The sequence below is a fragment of the Olea europaea genome, unplaced genomic scaffold (genome assembly GCF_002742605.1).
Source record: "Olea europaea var. sylvestris unplaced genomic scaffold, O_europaea_v1 scaffold528, whole genome shotgun sequence".
NCBI classification, from domain to species: Eukaryota; Viridiplantae; Streptophyta; class Magnoliopsida; order Lamiales; family Oleaceae; genus Olea; species Olea europaea.
In genome coordinates this window covers 67,044-90,116 of record NW_019263600.1, presented here as the reverse complement: position 1 = coordinate 90,116, position 23,073 = coordinate 67,044, and the positions used below count along the sequence as shown (strand labels likewise).

Genomic DNA, 23,073 nt, shown 5'->3' with positions numbered 1-23,073 from the left:
TATACTTGTTAATTTAACATAATTATGATTTAGTAATTTATATAGTTATAAAATAAATAAATTTTTTTAAATAAATACATTGTCAAAAATCGAAAGAATGAATAAAATAATAAAACGCTATTCATTTGGTGTAAGTTTTGGTATAATGATTGGAGATGAATATTAATTTGATGCAAAATGATGTAAATTTTGGTGTAGGACTGAATATTAGATGTGAGAAGCTGTCCTTGAAATGCGACGTCCATTTTTTGAAGATAATAATTGATGGAGAGGTGATGGATGTATTGCACGAGTCGACGAAATTATTCGAGCCCAACTCAATGGTAATTTATTTTTCATTGTTTATATTGATTATATTTAATTGTTTTTAAATCAGTATATATTCCCAAATATGATGAACTTGTTTTATTCTGCATATAAGAAATTGAATTAATGAACATAAGATTAAATTCAGAAATTATTATCTTTTACATCTACACAATAATATAATTTCAATGTCTTAAATTTTAAAATTAAATTTGTTGGAGCATAACTTCTAAAAAGAAGTTTAAGGATTTGCTTGACATAACTTTTGATTTTGTTTTTTGTAGAAGAGTTTTTGAAGGAAATTTCCATTATTTTTATTTGAAAACTAATATTTAAAAGAATTTCCTCTGAAATTCTTATAATTAGAAAAAAATACTTGCATAAAATTAGTCAAACGAATTCAAAATCAACTTTCAAATTTTAAAAGCTCATTTTGATTTTTCAAAAGTCGTGACAAATGGCCATAGCCGAACTTGAGAAGAGGTACAAGAGGCCGCTACCTCAAGACCAACTCTTTAGGGTGCCCCAAAAAAAAAATTAAGTAAAAAATAAAAAATTATTTATTTCCTTTTTTAAAGAAAACCTACAATTGTTTATAATCGTTGACTCTTGCTCCAAAAAAATGTGACTTCTTCAACAATGATATCGTGAATCACAGAATTAGTGTTTGAATTAGGAATACTCATTCCACCTTGTGACACCCCTCAATATGTATTTATGCATCGTTGCAAACATTTGTTGATATGATTATTTATTAATCCTAGTTTTTATAATTGCCTTTAAGTGATGTATTCTATATATTTAATTTATTACTATATAGTTTTGTCCTTTGAAAATCCTGTTGACTAGATCATTGATTTGTGCGTGGGGATTGAATTGTTTTTCTCGATCTATGATCCATTATTAATTAATGTGAATTTGGAAGATAGTTGCGGAGAATTGCTGATGTGAAATGAAATTTTTATTCAATGAGAATCTCTTTGTACACTAAATTTTTTGTATGATTAGGGATATCCGACTTAACTAAAATCTTTGTAGTTGTCATAGAAATTCCTCTTGAAAGTGCAATGTATAACTGTCCATGTGAGAATACATGTTGTGGAAGATATATTCCTACGCGAGGTATTGTCTGTCCTTGGGCCTTGTTGATTGTCATTGCAAAACATAGGCGTGCAGGAAATTGTTTCCGTATGAATTTGAATGGATATCCTTTATCGTTTGCAGGACTTAATGGTATACACGGAATGAATACATGTTTGCCAGAGTACTATCTAGTAGTTATCTCTGCATGTATATCGTGTGTACTGAATTGACGACAAACCATCATACTCCCATTGTAGAGCCCACTTGAAGGATCTAGATTTCTCAAGAGCATTATTGGACAATTTATTTTCAACACTAATGGATGAGGTGGTGTGACATCCCAAGACTTTAGTAAGTTTTGTGTTGTGATGTATATATATATTTTTTAGTAAGTTTATAATGCATTGTACATTTTACGTAACATAATAAAAGTTTGTTAATTATATTATGACCTTATGAAAAGAATTGAATTAAAATTTTGGTTTAAAAACCATGTGGTAGAATTGAGGAAATAAAATGGCTACCTTTCATTAATTACCTTGCCACTCTAGACATTAAGATGACACATGGTATGGTAGGGTTAAGATAAGGTAGCTACCCTACACTTATCATTTTGCCACCTTAAACACTACAAAGCCAAATGACATGATAAGGTAAAGTGTGGCAAAATAATGATTATGGAAAAATAAATTAATTGTTAATTTAATTCTAAATTACCACTATAAATAGGGGATAGGGTGATTAAGGGAAATGCATACAACAAAACAAAAGTCAAGTAACTTTACAAAGGTAGCACTTTAGGGGGTATATTCAATTGAGACTTTTTAAAGTGGGTGACTTTTGGGGACTTTGTGGAATTTCAAGTGATTTCTATGGATTTGGTAAGAATTAATAAAAGTTTTTTCTGAATTTGTGGAGACTTTTATTAGAGACTTTTAAAGAGTTTGAAGAATTTTGAAGACTTTTTATATTTTTTAAAAGAATGTATTAAACATATATAATGTAATATGTTTAACAACTTCTTATATATTCAAATCGTCCACAACTCATATAATTGAAAATGCAAAGTAATAAATCGTATTTTTCATGTCAATTTTTTTCCAAACAAAAAAAAAACAAATATTTCGCCAAACATAAAGTGCTTTTTCATCTTATATCAAGTAGATTAACAAATAATAAAAATATTAAAAAAATAGTTTGAAGAATTTTGAAGACTTTTTATATTTTTTAAAAGAATATATTAAACATATATAATGTAATATGTTTAGCAACTTCTTATATATTCAAATCGTCCACAACTCATATAATTGAAAATGTAAAGTAATAATTCGTATTTTTCATGTCAATTTTTTTCCAAATAAAAAAAATAAATATTTCGCCAAACATAAAGTACGTTTTCAACTTCTATCAAATAAATAATAAAAATATTAAAAAAAATAGTTTGCAAAATTTTGAAGACTTTTTATATTTTTTAAAAGAATAAATTAAACATATATAATGTAATATGTTTAGCAACTTCTTATATATTCAAATCGTCCACAACTCATATAATTGAAAATGTAAAGTAATAATTCGTATTTTTCATGTCAATTTTTTTCCAAATAAAAAAAACAAATATTTCACCAAACATAAAGTACGTTTTCATCTTATATCAAGTAGATTAACAAATAATAAAAATATTAAAAAAATAGTATTTCAGTAATGATCATTAAAAAAAAATAAAAAATCAAAAATTTCTAACAGCATTCCACATGTTCGCTGTAAGAGCAGCCCTCCATGCATTAGCATTCTCTCTTTCTTATTCTTTCCCCTCAAAAAATGGTCCAAAATCTTTCCCCTCATTAATCGAAAAAGATGAAGAATCTTCGTTATCGGGTTCGACTGGAAATTCATCTGACCGACATTCTTTCCGGAGAAAATTGTGTAATCCTACACAAGTTATATGAGTTCGGCTTGTGTACGATATGGAAATGGAGGAGCTGTTTTGAAAATTGTAAATCTTGATTTAAATATACCAAATATCCTCTCAACTACGTTCCTCAAGGAAGCATGACGAAGATTAAACAACTCTTTTGTATTTTCAGGGTCATGACCTTGACCAGCAAAATCTTGAAGATGATAACGGACACCTCGAAAAGGAGTTAAAAACTGACGTCGATTTGGAAATCCACAGTCTCCCAAAAAATATTTACCTGAATATAAAATACTTGTAAAGTTAACAAGTAATTTAAGTCCATTTCTCATTGTTAAAGCATCACTCAACACTTTAGAATCATGTGCTAGTCCCTCCCACCCACTAATCACGTATATAAATTCCAAATCAAAGTTACATGCGGCCAAAACATTCTAAGAAATTGTTCCATGACAATTTCTGTAACTACTTGCATCACGTCCAGTTACCATTGTTGGAATATGGGTACCATCAATAGCTCCAATACAATCCTAAAAATAATAAAACAGTACAACAAATTCACGAGAACATTAATGAAAACATAAAAGAAAAATTGTAATACGTCTTATTTCATCACTTACTTTGGAGTAAGGATAAAATCTTGTACTTTCCCATATTTTTTCTGGCACAACGAATCCCAGTTTGACCATCATATCTACCACAAATTTGTTTAATGTCTGTAAAATCTTGTTGAAACTTCGGCTAGTAATGAAATGTGATCGACCAAATTTTTGACGAATCAAGCAATATCTAGTATTCTGACCAACAATAAGTAGGAACGTTGCAAGCATTTCTTCTACACAAATATACCTAGTATCCTGTAAGGATGTTTTTTCTCTAATGATATTGTTTAATTTTAGAAATATATCAATTTGTGTATATATGGATGGGGTTGTGAATCATATTCAACCTTTGCTGCTTTGTTGCCTCTAGGTTCCGTCAATGTTTCATCCTTGACATATGATAGTTACTAAACCCAGTTGAAGAATCAAGCCATTAAGATAAGTGCTTGAAGTTGGGTATGGGTACCATTAATGGACTTAAAAAAAATAGATAACATATAATACAGGCAAAATTGATAATTTATTTGATAAATAATTTGCAAGTTCTTTCTCTAGTAGATTTTACACAAATAAACTGATATATTATTATGCAGAACCAAACTGATGAATATGCACGTCTATTTCAGAGACATTAACATATTTATACGTTGATTTTGAAAAATATTCCAATTTATCAAAGATACCAATATAACTTTTACAGTACACATATCCTAATATGATTGTGGAAGTCGTTTAAGCCACATTACTATAATTCAAAATTATCAGACCCAACCAGCCAATCAACCAGGTCGGTACACTGGGTTCGATGGATCATAGAGACGGAATAGTAACTGCATGGTTAGGACATCAATGAAAATTCAGCAAAATGAATATTTACCTACGAGACTACATTCACAAACATATAACCAAACACAAAGTTACCCACACAGATCATACCAGTCTCTATAACCTGAACAACATCAATGAAAATTCAACAAAATGAATATTTAGGATCGATTCAACACATCAAAAATCAAGAATTCAAATGAAAATAATAAATGAAACAAAAAATCCACACAGTTGTCAAGCACAGTTGTCTGCTCATTAAAACCAATAACCCCAACCAGATCCGACGAATTCAACGTCGCAACTTCATTTGTTGATGTATTAATTATATGGTTATAGAAAAGTGTGGCTCTGTATAAAATAGTCAAAGATTGTCGAGGGTGTTGCATTTCAGGCCGGAAAACGTGTTTTCCTGTGGGTATGTTCCAAAATCAAAAAATCTCCAGAATTGTTTTCTTCAAGTTTGCAATTTTGGAGATGGGTTTATCCATAAATCAAACAAAATACTCATAGAAGAAGAGATAGAGAGGTGCAAAGCGTGATTACCTGATTGAAGGAGATGGAGGAGAAACCCTAGAAGAAAAACAATCGACCGGCTTGTGAGAAATATCTCGTTGGATGAGAGATTTTTGTTGTGAGAATTCTATGGACGTTCTTTACCAAAAGTCTCTGAAAGTCTACGAAAATATAAATTCCCCGAAAGTCTTTCTTAATTGAATACCCGAAACTTGTAGAGACTCTTATAAAGTTTTAATTGAATACCTCGAAACTTATAGAGACTTTTTAAAAGTCTCTATTGAATACACCCAAACTTTTAGAGAGTCTTTAAAAGTCTCAGTTGAATACACCGAAACTTTTTAAATCTCCCAAAGTCTTTAAAAGTCACAATTGAATACAACCCCCTTAATTGTCTTGCAACATTGAAGGTGAGTAGCCTATACCTACTTTTATTCCAAACATATTTATTTCAATTATGTTTATTGGATTACTTCTTGCTTTTCAAATCAATTATATATCCAAGATTCTACCCATTGATATTGATATTGGATATTGGCATTGCATTGGATAGTGATTGATATTATTGTTTTTACACCAAATTGGTGTAATTGAGTATTCCATGTATTGTTATTTTCATATTGCACGCACGGGTAAGAACCAACAGCTATAATCGGGGCCCATAGACCATAATTTTCACAATCCCAATTTACTGATTTAATTCTATGTAAAAAGATTTCAAAATTTTGTATACTTCGTGAAGAGTGAAAACTTTTGGCAATTTGTAGAGTATGGAGTAGGCAAGCATCAATAAACATAAGATAATTAAAAATTTTCTTATATACTTGGTTACATTGCAAAAAATATATTAGAGACTAGTAGATATACAAAAGTTCTCCTACCAAAAGTGGCACTATGCAAAAGTCGCCCTAAGCACCATATCTTACTACGATAACTAACCAATTTGCACCAAAATTTATACATCAAAGACCACCCGGACATATTATTTCTCCAGGAAAACTATCCGAAAATAAGTATATTATATGGTGGCTTCAAAGTAGTTGATGTGGTAGTGGATTCCTACAAAGTTGTTAAAGCCCGGAAAATCTGGATATATTATCCACATGTGGATTTCTTTGACAAACATGCAATTTTGCCATCTTCTGAAATCACCCATTCTCCAGAGGTAAAGTCAATGTATTCGACCGTGATCATCTACAATAAAAAAAATAACGTGAATATATTTATTCGACGAGTAATCTATACCATAATCTTTCTTTAATTTGAATAAGTAAGGAAAACAATGGGCCCCAATTATAGATATTGATTCTTACCCGTGCGCGCAATATGAAAATAACAATACATGAGCTCAATAATCAATTACACCAATTTGGTGTAAAAACAATAATATCAATCACTATCCAATGCAATGCCAATATCCAATGTCAATATCAATGGGTAGAATCTTGGATCTATAATTGATTTGAAAAGTAAGAAGTAATCCAATAAAAATAATTGAAATAAATATGTTTGAAATAAAAGTAAGTATAGACTACTCACCTTCAATGTTGCAAGACAATTAAAGTGCTGCATTTGTAAAGTTACTTGACTTTTGTTTTATTGTATGCATTTTCCTTTCTCACCCTATCCCCTATTTATAGTAGTAATTTAGAATTAAATTAGCAATTAATTTATTTTTCTATAATCATTATTTTGCCACACTTTACCTTATCATGCCATTTGGCTTTGTAGTATTTAAAGTGGCAAAATGATAAGTGTAGGGTAGCCACTTTATCCTAACCCTACCATACCATGTGTCATCTTAATGTCTAGAGTGACAAGGTAATTAATGAAAGGTAGCCACTTTATATCTTCAATTTTACCACATGGTTTTTAAACCAAAATTTTAATTCAATTCTTTTCATAAGGTCATAATATAATTAACAAACTTATCTCCTATCAAGGGTTTACTAAGATTTGGGAAAAAAGGGAATGTGAGTAGTCTATACCTACTTTTATTCCAAACTTATTTATTTCAATTATGTTTATTGGATTACTTCTTGCTTTTCAAATCAATTATAGATCCAAGATTCTACCCATTGATATTGACATTGGATATTGGCATTGCATTGGATAGTGATTGATATTATTGTTTTTACACCAAATTGGTGTAATTGATTATTGAGCTCATGTATTGTTATTTTCATATTGCGCTCACGGGTAAGAATCAACATCTATAATTGGGGCCCATTGTTTTCTTTACTTATTCAAATTAAAGAAAGATTATGGTATAGATTACTCGCTGAATAAATATATTCACGTTATTTTTTTTATTTTTATTGTAGATGATCACGGTTGAATACATTGACTTTACCTCTGGAGAATGGGCGATTTCAGAAGATGGCAAATATTGCATCTTTGTCAAAGAAATTCACACGTGGATGACATATCCAGATTTTCCAGGCTTTAACAACTTTGTAGGAGTCCGCTACCACATCGACTACTTTGAAGCCACCACTATGATATACTTATTTTCGGATAGTTTTCTTGGAGAAATAATGTGTCCGGGTGGCCTTTGATTTATAAATTTTGGTACAAATCGATTAGTTATCGTAGTAAGACATGGTGCTTAGGGCGACTTTTGCATAGTGCCACTTTTGGTAGGAGAACTTTTGTAATACAACTTTTGTATATCTACTAGTCTCTAATAAACTTTTTGCAGTGTAACCAAGTATATAAGAAAATATTTAATTATCTTATATTTATTGATGCTTGCCTACTCCATACTCTACAAATTGCCAAAAGTTTTCCCTCTTCACAAAGTATACAAAATTTTGAAATCTTTTTACATAGAATTAAATGAGTAAATTGGGATTGTGTGGAACTCCATTTGGAAGTGATATGTTGAGAAACTCTGGTTGATAGTAATTATTTGTGTCATCAATTGCCATATCATAACTGAGGAACTCTTTAGTTTCACCTGGAAAAAGATCAATCATTTTTTTGTTTATGAGATCAACGTTTTCATTTGTAGTTGATAGAATCGCTCTTTATGTCATATATTCCGATGATTCAACATTATTTGGTAGGTCTGAGAAGACAAAGTTGATTAAATTGAGCTCTGGAGAGTTGTTGTTGTCGGAGGAAAGTACTATGTCTTTTAGAAGTGAGATGAAGTCTTCTCCTGCAGCTCGTTCTGTTCCATTGCCGATTTTGATCAAGTATTCCACGAATTGATGACCATTTTGCGCTTTCATATTCTGTGTCAAATGTAGTTTATGCATTTTTTCCCAAAGATATGATCGTACTAAACTTTCATTAACTATTTGTTGTCTTGTTGCTCGAGGGACAACTGGAAGAACCTGGCGAAAATCTCCCCCAAATACCATTACTTTACTCTCAAACGCTTCAAAGTTGTTCATGATGTCTTGAAAAGTCCTATCGACTGCCTCAATGTTTGCTCTCTTTGCCATTGGAGCTTCATCCCATATAATGAGTGCTTCTTGTTGTATAAGTTCGGCTCGACTGCTTTACTTTAATATATGACATATCGATGATTCATTTGTTTGCAACGGAATGTTGAATTTGGAATGAGCTGTTCGCCCTCTAGGGAGTATTGAAGTAGCTACTCCAAAAGTTGCAGTTGCAAGTGCTATCATACCCCGCTTATTTCAGCAAGTAATGCGCGATATAGAAATGTTTTACCGGTTCCACCTGGTCCATCAACAAAGAAAATCCCAACTTTTTTATTGTTTACTTTATCAAGTATGAGATCATATGATTGTCTTTGATCATGATTTAGATAATGTGATGCTTTTGTATCTTCAATTGGTGTTTCAATTGATAATTCATCTAACATGTCCTTTGTACTGAGAGAATGCGTATCTGTGGGGACATTTGTTAGTTGAGGCAAGTCATAGGCATCGATGCTTGTTCCCATGGATTGAAGGAATGATTGAATATCATGAAGTGTATACTGAAACTGTATTTGTGATGAGTCTTAATCTTGTTTTTTGAAATCTTCAGACATATGTTCGAAGTAAAGATCCCATAAATTTCTAACATTAGTAGGTTCACAATAAATCAACAGTGTAGCAAAGAGTCTTCTAAATGCTCGAGGCATGTCGAAAGCGGCTGCTTCATCTAAGCATTCAATGATACTTCGATCGGACTCAAGAAGCCCTCTTTTTTGGGCCGCTTCTCTAAAAATCCAAAATTGACTCCCATTAACATTCATGAGATCCTTAAAAGACTTTGGTCTCCTTACATGATTTAGTAATAAACGAAGATAATATCTTTGCCCCTCAGCTGGATTTGCTCCTGCAATGCGTGATATCACTTCTCCTTTTTTCCTTTTTGTCCATACACGGGCTTGCCTATTCCATACGTAGTGTTCTGGAAATTCTCGATATAAGAACCTCCCTGCATCTTCGTTGTTGTTACACATTTTGAATTATTCAGTCAACATCGTCCTTGAGATGTGATCAAATTGAATAACTCTGTTCAGATCTTGGTTTTCCCAATAAGATACCGTTTGTTAATTAGGGAGGTGAAGTTGTAAGTTGATGACAGTGGGTGATATTTCATTCAATTGGAATTCATAAATTCTCCATAAAGCTTCTTGTGCAGATACTCAACGTGCATCTTGGAATTCTCTTATTTCACTTATTGTCCTACTATCATCATCATGAGATATGTAGATAGCTGCTCTGTCATGACCTTTGTAGATATACTTGTATATGTATTTAACAGCTTTCAAACCAGAACAAATCTCTACATTGATATGACAATTATATCGTAGAAGCAAATACGGACTGGAAGGAACAACCCATCTGTTATTAAGTGTTGCATTTCGGACTTTGACCTATGAATTTGAAATTGAAGAAGTTTGACTATACTAATATTGTAAGTTAAGAAAAACTAATGTTAATAAGAATAATAATTGTATTTACCTTGTTTCCATCATTCATTCTTCTATATATTGGATATACATCATTTCCTTGCATTGTCTTCGAGGAAAATGGTCTTGGATAACGGAATCGACATGTTGTGTTTACTAAGCGAGGACATTCCTTGTTATATTCTTCACACGGTCCATGTAGCATGTGCTTGACAACTACTTCATAAAGAGGCATATTTGTTTCTTTGTCTCGGATTTCTGCTTGCACATATTTGTCATACTGGTCAGCATTTGTGATTTTGTAACCATTTTTCAATATAATTAACACGTGAGCATGTGGAAGTCCTCTTTTTTGAAATTTAATCACTTAAACATAAGCCGCAACTTTGCCAAGAATCTCTTTCTTCAATATTTGATCTTTTAGGTCCATTAGCTTTCCTCTAAAGACCCTTGTAGTGAGATCGAGTCTATCTTGAGGACGTTGACCTTTTTCGAGTTTGTCTTTCATTTCTTTCCATTCAGAATTGCATGTCATTGTTAAAAAAATATCTGGCTTTCCAAAATGTTGAACTAATGCCATAGCATCCAAGTAACGACGTTACATATCTCGTGGACCTCCAATAAATGATGCAGGGAGAATAATTCTCTTTCCAACGTGATCTCCTCTTGTTTCGCCCGCATTTACAGTGTCAACGATTCCTTGATATAATTCTGATCGAATGCGTGATTGTTGTGTCATGTAGAAATCAAGCCTAATAGTTTCAAGCTTTATATACATGTCAACAATATATTGTTGTAGTAGTCGTCCTGCCCAAAGAAGTATCGATTTGCTGAACGATCGAATTTGGAGCTTGTAACAATAATATTCTCGGCAAGATATTTTTTATGCTTGGATTCGGGTAACTCCTGTTGAAAAACACAATAATATATATTAGATCATGGTTATATGAAGTATTTTAGATTAAATAAATGCATTTGTATGCAAAAATAAATTTCACCATGTCGTTCTTTTATGATGATATCCTCTGCAAAATTAAATTGGGAGAAATCGTTGGTGGTTGTAGTTGTACAAATCATTTTGCTGGTTACATTATTTTCAACTCTATTTCTCTTAATGTCTTGGTGCCAACCCGCCTCCCCATTAGGAAATAGCAGAGGATATTGAAGTGAATCGTAACAACTGAAGTAGTGTCGAATATTATGTCGATTTCCAGAATGTGCATGAACAACGATATCCCTGTCAAAATGTATGAGATCTTCATTTCCTTCTATCCATAAGGCAGTCCTTGATCTACAGTCGATGTATTGTATACACGTTGATCGACATTAACATTGCTTGCAACATGTATCTGTATACTGTCAATGCAGGATTGGTCATTTATGGTACAAAAAAATTGAGCATAAGGATTGTGTTGTAGAACTTGCATTAGTTGTTGAACAATGGTTTTATCAAGATCGGTATCTCTTAGTATGTGAATCCTGTTTTCCAATTCATGATCAACATCGTAAAAATACAATTGAAAAAATATAGGTCGTTTTTTTGGTAAAAGAGCTAAAAGATCATGGTATATTTGCCCTTGAGCTCTAAATGTGTACACTCCTTTGTTTGATGTAGCGAGATCTTTATCCAAATTTACACCGAACGCAGTGAAGGAGAATATGCTATTATAACCTCTTAGGTTTTTTTGAAATAAAATCCCTTCACTCGACTGTGAAGTAAACAAATGATACATTTGATTTGATATTTTGTTGTCAGCAAGTTGGACCTAATAAATGTTGATTGGAAAATTTTTAAATAATAAATTATACAAATGCTTGATAATAGAAGGTAGAAAATATATTTGTACCTAACCATTTTGACAACAAAATGCTGAAATTTCATACTCATATTTTGTTGCGCCACAAAAAGTGCATGAACGTATTTTCTTAAGCTCGTGTATTGGAGAACAAAAAGGTACAAATAAATTTATTCCTGTACAAATGGTCCAATAGTAGGACCTTGAATTTGATTCCAATTTTGTTCTTGTTTGATTTCAATGGAAGATGAGATACTGCACTTGTTGCCTATGTCCTGTGTGTATCTCTTCTTTCTTGATTCATTTGTAAGCTGAATTTTTCTGATCCTTTGCTCTTGTGAGAGCCTTGAGTATTTTGTTCTTTTACGTTGGTTATCCATGTGTAAGAACTTATTTCCTGTGACTCGACATCAAGAAAATAAAAGAGTTTAAAGAGTTATTAACTAGAGGACAGTCGAAGATGTAATCAATTAAACAAATAAATGATAAAATATATTTATTCTAGTTTTTTAATACTTCCAATTATTTGCCTACGATTGCCCGTCGAGGAGTCAAAATAATTTTCTTAAAATTATAATATATTTATTCAATGTAAATGTAAAATTAAAATTTTAATAAACAATTAACATTATTATTAAAACTTGTATTTGGATTACAAGGAGGATAAGTGTATATAAAAAAATCTCGAAAATTTTCAATAAAGAATTAATTAATCAACTTTAACAAAGAAGATACATAGAATCTCTGCAGTTTCCCAAATGCTAAATGTATTCACACCACAATTTTAATATGTGTAATAAATTAATAATAAATAAAGATTAATAATCTTTAATATAATTAAAATAGGATGTATTTATTATTTATTTATGGTATAAAATGTGGTTTGAATATAACCATCCTTTTTGGTGCTCGAAAAGAATATAAAAAAATTAATCTTGAAAGAATTAGAACTGTAAAGCTAAATTACACTCTTCATTCAAATTATGTAATACATGTAGATACTCATTTTCGTTAACAATTATACCAAAATGAAGTCGAGAAGGAAAAAAAGACGATTAAACTAAGCAAGTTGATGTAATTATCAATAGAAATGCACAAGAAAACCAAATTATACTCACTGAATATTAATTAAGGTTAAAAAAAGGCTATTTCAAATTAAACAATTAAATAACTAATATTTATTTAGACTAAACAAAAAAAAAAAGAAGAATTAAAAAATTGAAAAATAGTCAACTGATAGTTTAAAATGAATGAATCAAATAAATAAGAGCTTACTTGGACTTAGAGAGCAGAGTTGATGCCATGAAGAATTTGGTAGATTTGAGGCTGGCCATTTGTGGAAGAGCAGAAGTTGAAAAAATGAATACTTTCGTGCTTCAAAATTTAAGGAATCACAATTTTTGGGTTTAATTTGTTTATAGGTTTTGTTTCCTCCATAATACCACCTGCAAAATATGTGTTCGTCTGTGCGAGAGAGAGATGTTGGGGTGAGAATTTAAATGAGCAAATACTAACCAGAACCTAAATGGAAATGAATGTTAATTGAGATACATGCACATAAATACTAATTATAATTATTTTAGTATTAATGACAATGAATACATACATGAAGATGAATGTAATTCATTTATACTTAATTAATATAAATTAATGTCCAATGAAGTGATTCAAATTCTTTGATTGGATCGTACTTAAATGGTGTGTACATGAACTGACATATGAGATGTTGGGGTGAGAATTTAAATGAGCAAATATGAACTAGAGCCTAAATGGAAATGAATGTTAATTGAGATACATGCACTTAAATACTAATTATAATTATTTTAGTATTAATGACAATGAATACATACATGAAGATGAATGTAATTCATTTATACTTAATGAATATAAATTAATGTATGATGAAGTGATTCAAATTCTCTGAATGGATCGTACTTAAATGGTGTGTGCATGAACTGACATATGGGTACATGAATTGAAGTTTTTATTTCTTCCAATGTTTGTGAATTTGCGTTAGATATTTGGTTATGAAAATGAGAAATTGATGCTATTGTATGTTAGATTTTTAATTGCACCTATATTCAATGTATAATTATGTGCATGCGTGCATTTAGGTTAATATTTAGAGTAATGATATTTATAGATGATTAAGTGTGATAATTTTACAGAATTGAGGATGAATTTGCTGATAGGCGTGGGTGAACGTTCTCTTTCATTTTTATTTTCATTCTTCAAATATAACATTTTTCAGTTTAAACCTTAAAAACATTAGAGAATTCCTAGATTAATATTCTTTCCCCCATGGCCTATAGGAGACAGATTTTCTCAAATGAATGTTAATCACGTATATCTAATCAGTTGCCTTACGGTTCCCAAGGAAGAAAAAATAAGAGGAGCCAAATGGGAACTGATCACTTCTTTGAAAAATAAGAACCTGATTTCAGATGATTTAGACTGGATGGAAATTGGTATTTTTGCTTTGTGGGATTAATTAATTGGGTGGGGATATGGATTTTTAGTCGAATTCTTAATTATAGAGGTAAATAAGGGTAAATGCAAGAGTTTAATATATAGCATGTGTGTCCAGTTTCTTTTGTAATAATAATTGTGAAGATGAATATATTAATTAAAATGCTTATTAACTTTCAAGATTAGTCACTAATGTGAGATCTAAAATAAATCTCAAAGTATTGTTCATTTATTTTTATTTTTTTCCCACGATTTTAACGATATGGCAAATTTGTTTGAAATATAACATAAATTTTCTCATATTAATTTATAACTTCATTAAATTATAAATGATAAAATAATAGGTGTGTTTCGCGTCGATATTTTGAATAACAATAATATGTCTCTTAGATGATAAAATAGTAGATGTGTTTGAGACGATGTTTCGAACAAAAATACTAATATGTGTTTCTCTAATGTAAAGTAATATTTAATTTTCTATTTTTAGTTTCTTGCTTGGGTGGATTCCTTCATTTGCATCCACCTTGTAAACTTCTTCGACAATCAATTTCTTCCGCGATCTTTCTTCTCTTTTCTTCACATCGATCTTCACCAGTTCCTTTATCTTCTGATGACATTAGCTTCTTGTAATATTTACACAGTTCCTTTTTATTGGTCTAAGAAGAAAACACCAATATATGTTTTTACAAAGATGAGTTAGTCACCTAATTTTAGTTAGAAGCAATATAATAGATTGAAAACACAAAATCTAAATTATATTTCTACCTTTAAAAGAGCCTCAGCATATTCAACCACAGTACATCCTATAAAAGATTCGATAGCATCAAAGATTGTGACGTAAACTTCTTGATAACCATCTAAAACTATTAACCTCAACAAATACTTTCTAGTAAAAGCTATGTCCTTAGTTTCACATCTTGTACATGTGACAGTTTTTTTTATCCTCCTCTGGGTAAACTCTTGCACCACACCCATTACATGTTTCATACCATGGATTGTTCTTGTTTTGAACGTTTATAATCTTGCCTATAAAAGCACAATACAATTTAGTTACACTATTTGTAATAATATCATCTAATTGTACGATACCAGCAACCATCATCCTCTTTGTAGGTCCCAATAGTTTGTAGAATCCTCCACCACATAGTAGTTTTTTAGTGCTAAAAAAATGACAAATTAAATAATCTTTCAGCTATATGAAAATCTGTTTAGACATAGTAATAATGTAAATATAATCATTATGACTAAATAAACCATGCTCACCTATTTTTAATAGCAGTAGTTTCTTCAAGTTGTGGATTGATCTCAATGATACTAATATTTGAAGTGGAGATGCTTAGTTCATCTGTTCGATAGATATTAGTGAGAATATGGCATACGTTGTTGATTTTAGCATACAATTCTTTTTAATATGATAATAACATAATAATGACAGAGAATCACCTTCATAGTAACTTGCTTTCACATTCAAAGCTGCAATAACTGGCATTTCATGAATAGTATCTTCCATAAACTTTCCTTCGTTGTCAGCCGAATCTCCCCACAAATATAATTTCATTGTATTACACCGGTACTAAGAACAAATCTGTTGAGTAAATAATATTATAAAGTTTATCTTCTTTTTATTTGATTAAAAATAGTTGTTTGAATTTATGGATGATATTTACCCACTGTCTAGGAGAGTCACTTCCCGTTTCTTCATTGTTCTTTCACTTGGCCTCTTAACATTGATGATGAACGCAGGTTTTACTTTGACTACCAATCCTATAATATCTGAAAACAAAGAGAAAATTTTTTTATAGAAAGAATTCATTAGCCAATGAACAACCTTAGATATCATGAATTTCTACACCAATGCTTTCACGAATGTCATGTGGAGTGCTTTTTCCCCCATCTTCAATATAAAATGTAAGTAGAGTTTTTTGAATTTTAAAAGTAATACTGAGTAAGACTCTCTGAACATGATTGTAAAATATGCATTTGACTAAAAACTATAATTACCAATCACGATATCTCCGTTAGCAAAATTTGGCACTTCATTGAATTGAAGAAAAGAGTTTGATATCTTATAGCATATGCGTTCTTTGATCTCTTCTACTTCCATTGTAGTTGTGAAAGACAATTCGATTTCGTCATTCACATTTCGATACTTCCCATTGACAGGTCTTGCGCTTCCATTTCGTATAATGTAAGATTTTCCCTTTTCAATTATAGCATCGAATTTTTGAATTGCATCATTGAATAACATCGCTTGAATTTTATATCCCTATAGAGAAATCACTATGTTACTTCTAATATACATGATTGAATAAACTCAAACATAATATACAACATAATCATTACTCCACGACCATGAAAACTAAATTAAAATAATCTAGCGTAGCATAAATATTCGGCGCATATCAATTCATAATTATTAAACATAAGGATCATAGTAGTAGATATATTACCACCTTGTCAATTAGGATGATCCTCAAAAGATCAAATTTTCCAGTGTTGTTACAATAAGATTCGACTAAATCCTTTCGAACTACCGTCACTTTAATTGACCATTCATTTTCATATGCTGATAAATCTCTTATAGCCTTTGATTCCTTGATGGGGNGAACTGAACTTTGTAGTTAGGATACATTCATACAAAAAATATATGAATTTATACAATTAATCATTGACCTCCTTTTCAAACTATTTCGACACGTCCACATTATAAATAAATGTTAATTATTATTACACATGAATGTAAATAAATAATTGAATCATCATAGGGCATGTAAGTAATAGGGATAGAATCGTCCAAAAAATGATTCTCCTCTCATGTGATATTATTATTATTATTATTATTATTATTATTATTATTATTATTATTATTATTATTATAGATTGGGTGCAATATATGGTTGAATATGAGATATTTGAATTTTTGTTTACTTTGGAGAGATTAAAGAGCATGCATATTGGCAGTTTGCTAAAATCTTGAGCAGTGTTTGAAACATAATGAATATTCAGACATTATTAGTGATGCCTTACGTCCGAAGTTAATAGTTTTGAGGTGCTATATTCATAGAGAAACAAAAAGAGCAATTAATGTGTTACGTTGCTTGAATAAAATGAATGGTTATTTCTCAAATGCTTACACTGTTTATAAGATTTTGCTAATCATTCCAATTAAAGTTGCATCAGCGGAAATAAGTTTTTTCCAAATTGAAATTGATCAAAACTTATTTCTGATAAACCATGTTACAACAAAAATTTAATAGATTTACCGTGTTATCCATTGAAAAAGAAATGATTGAACAATTGGCTATTCAAAATTGATTGATATTTTTGTCTTTAAAATCACAAGATGAGTTTGTATTTAAGTAATCTTTTAAAACATTTTCACGTTGTTATTTGATCGTAATATAAATATTTTGAATATTTTATTTTATTTGTTGATTTAAAGTTAACAAATTTGGTTATGTAAAACTCTTATACATGAAAAAAATTTATTGTTTTGCTAATGTATAGAAGTTCAAATTTTGTAGGTCGCCTCAGACCTTGCTAAACACAGGTATGGCCCTAAAAACGTTCCCTAATTAATTAATTCAACTTTGAAACGGAGTGCTAAATAACTAAAGTTTGAAGGGGATGAAGGTCTAACCTAGTTAGTTAATTAAAATGCCAAGTCGAAGTTTGAATGTTTTAACCTTCATTCATGCAGGGACCATCTTCACATAGATCCAATAGGGTAGGGACCACATTCTCTTAAAATGCACATCATTACCAAACCAGAATTGTGAATTGTTTGTTAGTCAAAGAACTTCCCAATTTTCTTCTTTAAATGAGGAACTAAATGCCGTGGATTTATATGAACATTGGCATGTTATTTTGACAATATTGCCAATTACAAGCAGTACACATTACGCATGATAACTGTGATTTGATCTTTGATCTGATCATGGTCTCACATCGTCGGAATACTGACTCGACTAGTGAACGATTATGAGTCTTTGCATTGAGACAAAAATAAATGTGCTGTTATTTGTGTCGATTGTCTTTAATCAAACTCAACCCACGAGTCGATTCGGTCTGAATTGCCCTCGATATTGCAACAGTAATTTTTAAGGCTTTTAAAAAAAGATTAACTTTATGAAAAGGTTAACATCGAGGTCCCAAATTAATTTTATGACGTGCTCTAGAGGGTTAATTTTTTTCTTGTACAGTTCGAAAAGGATTATATCAAAAAAAATTTATTTAGACATATAAATCTCCCCACAAATATAATTTCATTGTATTACACCGGTACTAAGAACAAATTTGTTGAGTAAATAATATTATAAAGTTTATCTTCTTTTTATTTGATTAAAAATAGTTGTTTGAATTTATGGATGATATTTACCCACTGTCTAGGAGAGTCACTTCCCGTTTCTTCATTGTTCTTTCACTTGGCCTCTTAACATTGATGATGAACGCAGGTTTTACTTTGACTACCAATCCTATAATATCTGAAAACAAAGAGAAAATTTTTTTATAGAAAGAATTCATTAGCCAATGAACAACCTTAGATATCATGAATTTCTACACCAATGCTTTCACGAATGTCATGTGGAGTGCTTTTTCCCCCATCTTCAATATAAAATGTGAGTAGAGTTTTTTGAATTTTAAAAGTAATACTGAGTAAGACTCTCTGAACATGATTGTAAAATATGCATTTGACTAAAAACTATAATTACCAATCACGATATCTCCGCTAGCAAAATTTGGCACTTCATTGAATTGAAGAAAAGAGTTTGATATCTTATAGCATATGCGTTCTTTGATCTCTTCTACTTCCATTGTAGTTGTGAAAGACAATTCGATTTCGTCATTCACATTTCGATACTTCCCATTGACAGGTCTTGCGCTTCCATTTCGTATGATGTAAGATTTTCCCTTTAGTTGACCATGAACCAAGAGGTCTATTTTTTTAAAGTTGACGTTATACCGTAATTGAGTATTCATTACCGTAATAAAAATAGATTAATAGATTTACGAATAAATGACGTGATGCCAACCTTTCGACATATTCCCGATTAATTAGGAAAAAAGAGAAAAAGTGCAACTATAATTCAATATTGAAACAAAGCGTGCCATAGCTAAGTGAGTCATAATTTTAAATCATGACTATAAAAAGCAACTTGTTTTTCCACCACCTTCGTCGTCACTATCAAGGTGCTATTTTCAGCACTCCTTTTACTGTTTTATTTCTTGGCTATTGTCTGGAATTTTACATTTTTGTAACATGAATAACACGTGAGAAGTGCGATATGTAATAATTAGCACTATTGAGGGGGCAGATGTAAGATTTTCCCTTTTCAATTATAGCATCGAATTTTTGAATTGCATCTTTGAATAACATCGCTTGAATTTTATATCCCTATAGAGAAATCACTATGTTACTTCTAATATATATGATTGAATAAACTCAAACATAATATACAACATAATCATTACTCCACGACCATGAAAACTAAATTAAAATAATCTAGCGTAGCATAAATATTCGGCGCATATCAATTCATAATTATTAAATATAAGGATCATAGTAGTAGATATATTACCACCTTGTCAATTAGGATGATCCTCAAAAGATCAAATTTTCCAGTGTTGTTACAATAAGATTCGACTAAACCCTTTCGAACTACCGTCACTTTAATTGACCATTCATTTTCATATGCTGATAAATCTCTTATAGCCTTTGATTCCTTGATGGGGGAGAGCAAAATATTTGATGATTTGATTGAAATGTAAGAACAACCAATTTGTGAAAATAATTTAAATAGTCGACAGATTAGTTCATTTATGTCAATCTCATTATCATTTCATATGTGCATGCATGCATTATAAATTCACCGGATTAATTAGTATAGAATTTGCATTGATTTTCATACAATAATTCTTTGCATGTATAATAAGCATTTTGCACATTTCATCCCCTGAAATTATTCTGGTCATAAATTGTTGAGCCTATGTTAGATCATGACATTATTCTCATAAGCCCCCACTTGTTACATGCAATTTTTTCCCTAAATCAGTCAAAGCATTGATATTGATGGAATGAATCTTTGCATGTATATTAAGCATTTTGCACATTTATACTAATTAATGTCTGATTACCGACTGAACTGAACTTTGTAGTTAGGATACATTCATACAAAAAATATATGAATTTATACAATTAATCATTGACCTCCTTTTCAAACTATTTCGACACGTCCACATTATAAATAAATGTTAATTATTATTACACATGAATGTAAATAAATAATTGAATCATCATAGGGCATGTAAGTAATAGGGATAGAATCGTCCAAAAAATGATTCTCCTCTCATGTGATATTATTATTATTATTATTATTATTATTATTATTATTATTATTATTATTATTATTATAGATTGGGTGCAATATATGGTTGAATATGAGATATTTGAATTTTTGTTTACTTTGGAGAGATTAAAGAGCATGCATATTGGCAGTTTGCTAAAATCTTGAGCAGTGTTTGAAACATAATGAATATTCAGACATTATTAGTGATGCCTTACGTCCGAAGTTAATAGTTTTGAGGTGCTATATTCATAGAGAAACAAAAAGAGCAATTAATGTGTTACGTTGCTTGAATAAAATGAATGGTTATTTCTCAAATGCTTACACTGTTTATAAGATTTTGCTAATCATTCCAATTAAAGTTGCATCAGCGGAAATAAGTTTTTTCCAAATTGAAATTGATCAAAACTTATTTCTGATAAACCATGTTACAACAAAAATTTAATAGATTTACCGTGTTATCCATTGAAAAAGAAATGATTGAACAATTGGCTATTCAAAATTGATTGATATTTTTGTCTTTAAAATCACAAGATGAGTTTGTATTTAAGTAATCTTTTAAAACATTTTCACGTTGTTATTTGATCGTAATATAAATATTTTGAATATTTTATTTTATTTGTTGATTTAAAGTTAACAAATTTGGTTATGTAAAACTCTTATACATGAAAAAAATTTATTGTTTTGCTAATGTATAGAAGTTCAAATTTTGTAGGTCGCCTCAGACCTTGCTAAACACAGGTATGGCCCTAAAAACGTTCCCTAATTAATTAATTCAACTTTGAAACGGAGTGCTAAATAACTAAAGTTTGAAGGGGATGAAGGTCTAACCTAGTTAGTTAATTAAAATGCCAAGTCGAAGTTTGAATGTTTTAACCTTCATTCATGCAGGGACCATCTTCACATAGATCCAATAGGGTAGGGACCACATTCTCTTAAAATGCACATCATTACCAAACCAGAATTGTGAATTGTTTGTTAGTCAAAGAACTTCCCAATTTTCTTCTTTAAATGAGGAACTAAATGCCGTGGATTTATATGAACATTGGCATGTTATTTTGACAATATTGCCAATTACAAGCAGTACACATTACGCATGATAACTGTGATTTGATCTTTGATCTGATCATGGTCTCACATCGTCGGAATACTGACTCGACTAGTGAACGATTATGAGTCTTTGCATTGAGACAAAAATAAATGTGCTGTTATTTGTGTCGATTGTCTTTAATCAAACTCAACCCACGAGTCGATTCGGTCTGAATTGCCCTCGATATTGCAACAGTAATTTTTAAGGCTTTTAAAAAAAGATTAACTTTATGAAAAGGTTAACATCGAGGTCCCAAATTAATTTTATGACGTGCTCTAGAGGGTTAATTTTTTTCTTGTACAGTTCGAAAAGGATTATATCAAAAAAAATTTATTTAGACATAGTTGATCATGAACCAAGAGGTCTATTTTTTAAGGTTGACGTTATACCGTAGTTGAGTATTCATTACCGTAAAAAAAAATAGATTAATAAATTTACGAATAAATGACGTGATGCCAACCTTTCGACATATTCCCGATTAATTAGGAAAAAAGAGAAAAGTGCAACTATAATTCAATATTGAAACAAAGCGTGCCATAGCTAAGTGAGTCATAATTTCAAATCATGACTATAAAAAGCCACTTGTTTTTCCACCACCTTCGTCGTCACTATCAAGGAGCTATTTTCAGCACTCCTTTTACTGTTTTATTTCTTGACTATTGTCTGGAATTTTACATTTTTGTAACATGAATAACACGTGAGAAGTGCGATATGTAATAATTAGCACTATTGAGGGGGCAAGCCACTCATCGGTTTATCGACTCGCCATACAAGCAAAATATGTAATTAAGTTAAAATTAAATAAAATAAAATTGTGCAAGCTCGACCAAGAGGTGAACTCGTGAGTCAAGCAAGCCACATTTTAGTTGAACGAGCGCGACTCGACCCGACTCGACGCAACCTTGACCAATTCAACATCCATAGAAATAGTGAATAAACATCTCATAATAAAAGCCTCATAATAAATTAATCAAAACTTTGGAGTATTTACAAGTTCTTTCATAAACGGTTCAAAATCAAGAATTTGAAGTTTTGCAAGATGTTGAAGTGTAAACAAGATTCGAGGAAAGAAAAGAGTTTAAAATTTATATCTCATTGCCATCCGAAAAATACTCATCTACTTTTATAGATTTGAAATCCATAATGAAAAATTCACTTTTAAGCTATTTTTAACTGTGCACTAGCCACAAGTACATTATTACTAAATTTATTACTTATAAGTTAAAATGTATTTGTGGAATATATATGCTC

At 30.6% G+C, this 23,073-nt stretch overlaps 1 protein-coding gene across 1 annotated transcript; it reads right to left on the bottom strand.

The window, feature by feature from the left end:
• Nucleotides 1–9,856: 9,856 nt before the first annotated feature.
• Nucleotides 9,857–10,658, bottom strand: LOC111388741. Its single transcript, XM_023013528.1, has 3 exons — nt 10,497–10,658; nt 10,176–10,403; nt 9,857–10,087 (listed from the first exon to the last, which is right to left on the bottom strand). Exons 1-3 carry the CDS (start codon nt 10,656–10,658, stop codon nt 9,857–9,859), a joined length of 621 nt encoding a protein of 206 aa, XP_022869296.1.
• Between the last annotated feature and the right edge of the window lie 12,415 nt (nt 10,659–23,073).